This window comes from Papilio polytes, unplaced genomic scaffold (genome assembly GCF_000836215.1).
Source record: "Papilio polytes unplaced genomic scaffold, Ppol_1.0 DF823731.1, whole genome shotgun sequence".
In the NCBI taxonomy this organism is placed as follows: Eukaryota; Metazoa; Arthropoda; class Insecta; order Lepidoptera; family Papilionidae; genus Papilio; species Papilio polytes.
In genome coordinates this window covers 4962481-4963282 of record NW_013525473.1, presented here as the reverse complement: position 1 = coordinate 4963282, position 802 = coordinate 4962481, and the positions used below count along the sequence as shown (strand labels likewise).

The 802-nt window shown below is 36.9% G+C and overlaps 1 protein-coding gene across 1 annotated transcript in view; it reads left to right on the top strand.

The window, feature by feature from the left end:
• Positions 1 to 802, top strand: part of LOC106103512 (cytosolic carboxypeptidase-like protein 5) — a gene marked incomplete at its 3' end in the record, with an annotated part of 7488 nt that overhangs the window by 5516 nt on the left and 1170 nt on the right. Inside the window, exons 10-13 of the mRNA XM_013283291.1 lie at positions 68 to 173; positions 259 to 354; positions 468 to 491; positions 767 to 799. Of these exons, the coding sequence (XP_013138745.1) occupies positions 68 to 173; positions 259 to 354; positions 468 to 491; positions 767 to 799 (259 nt within the window). The remainder of the gene's footprint in view (positions 1 to 67; positions 174 to 258; positions 355 to 467; positions 492 to 766; positions 800 to 802) is intronic.

The following is an 802-nucleotide window of genomic DNA, read 5'->3' as shown; positions in this document are numbered from 1 at the left end:
ATTCCTACCCTATTCCTAATGAACTTTTTCATATAACAATTCTTTCTTCTTAATCTGGTATACCTTTTTCCCCATCCTCTCCCCAGTCGTCGCGCTCCGGCTCCCCCACATTCAGCTCCATAACAGAATACAGAGAGCATCAGTTGCAGCAGTTCGATAGACAGGAACTAGAGGTATTTGTTTTTTAAACGACCAATAGTTAGAAAAACCTTTTGGTAAGAAACTTGTTCAAATATCTGACTTGTGTTATTTTTATAGCTACAGGACATGGATCAGGCGGCGAGCGAAGATTCCGTCTACTTCTGCACCAACTGCTTCAAGAGATACGTCATGTCCGGCCCACACGAGGAAGTTGTAAGTCATTTTTATTTTTTTCTCACAAAAATTGTTCACTCTCCATATGTTTGTACGTATTCTTTAACATTCAAAGTATTTTTTTCAATAGCATAATTTAATTTTACAAACAGGACCAACCGGCGACCATGTTTACAGTAAGTCTTGACAGAATATAACAGTAGAGATGTTATTTTTTTTTTATTATATTACTTTAGATTTATTTTCGTTTCACTTAGATTTCGTTCGTTAATTTTAATATGTATTTAGTAAATACATTGAGAAACTTTTTCCACTAGCACAACTAGCTACACGACTCTAGCCCCGTAACTTTTTTTTAAGTTAATAATATAGCATTTCCACTGGTCCATGACTTACAGAAATATCAATCTAGGCTAGTGGAATAAATGCTTAAACGTGTATCGTATAACAGCAAGCGCCGGGCGCGCCTTCCACTATCAGCGTGGCG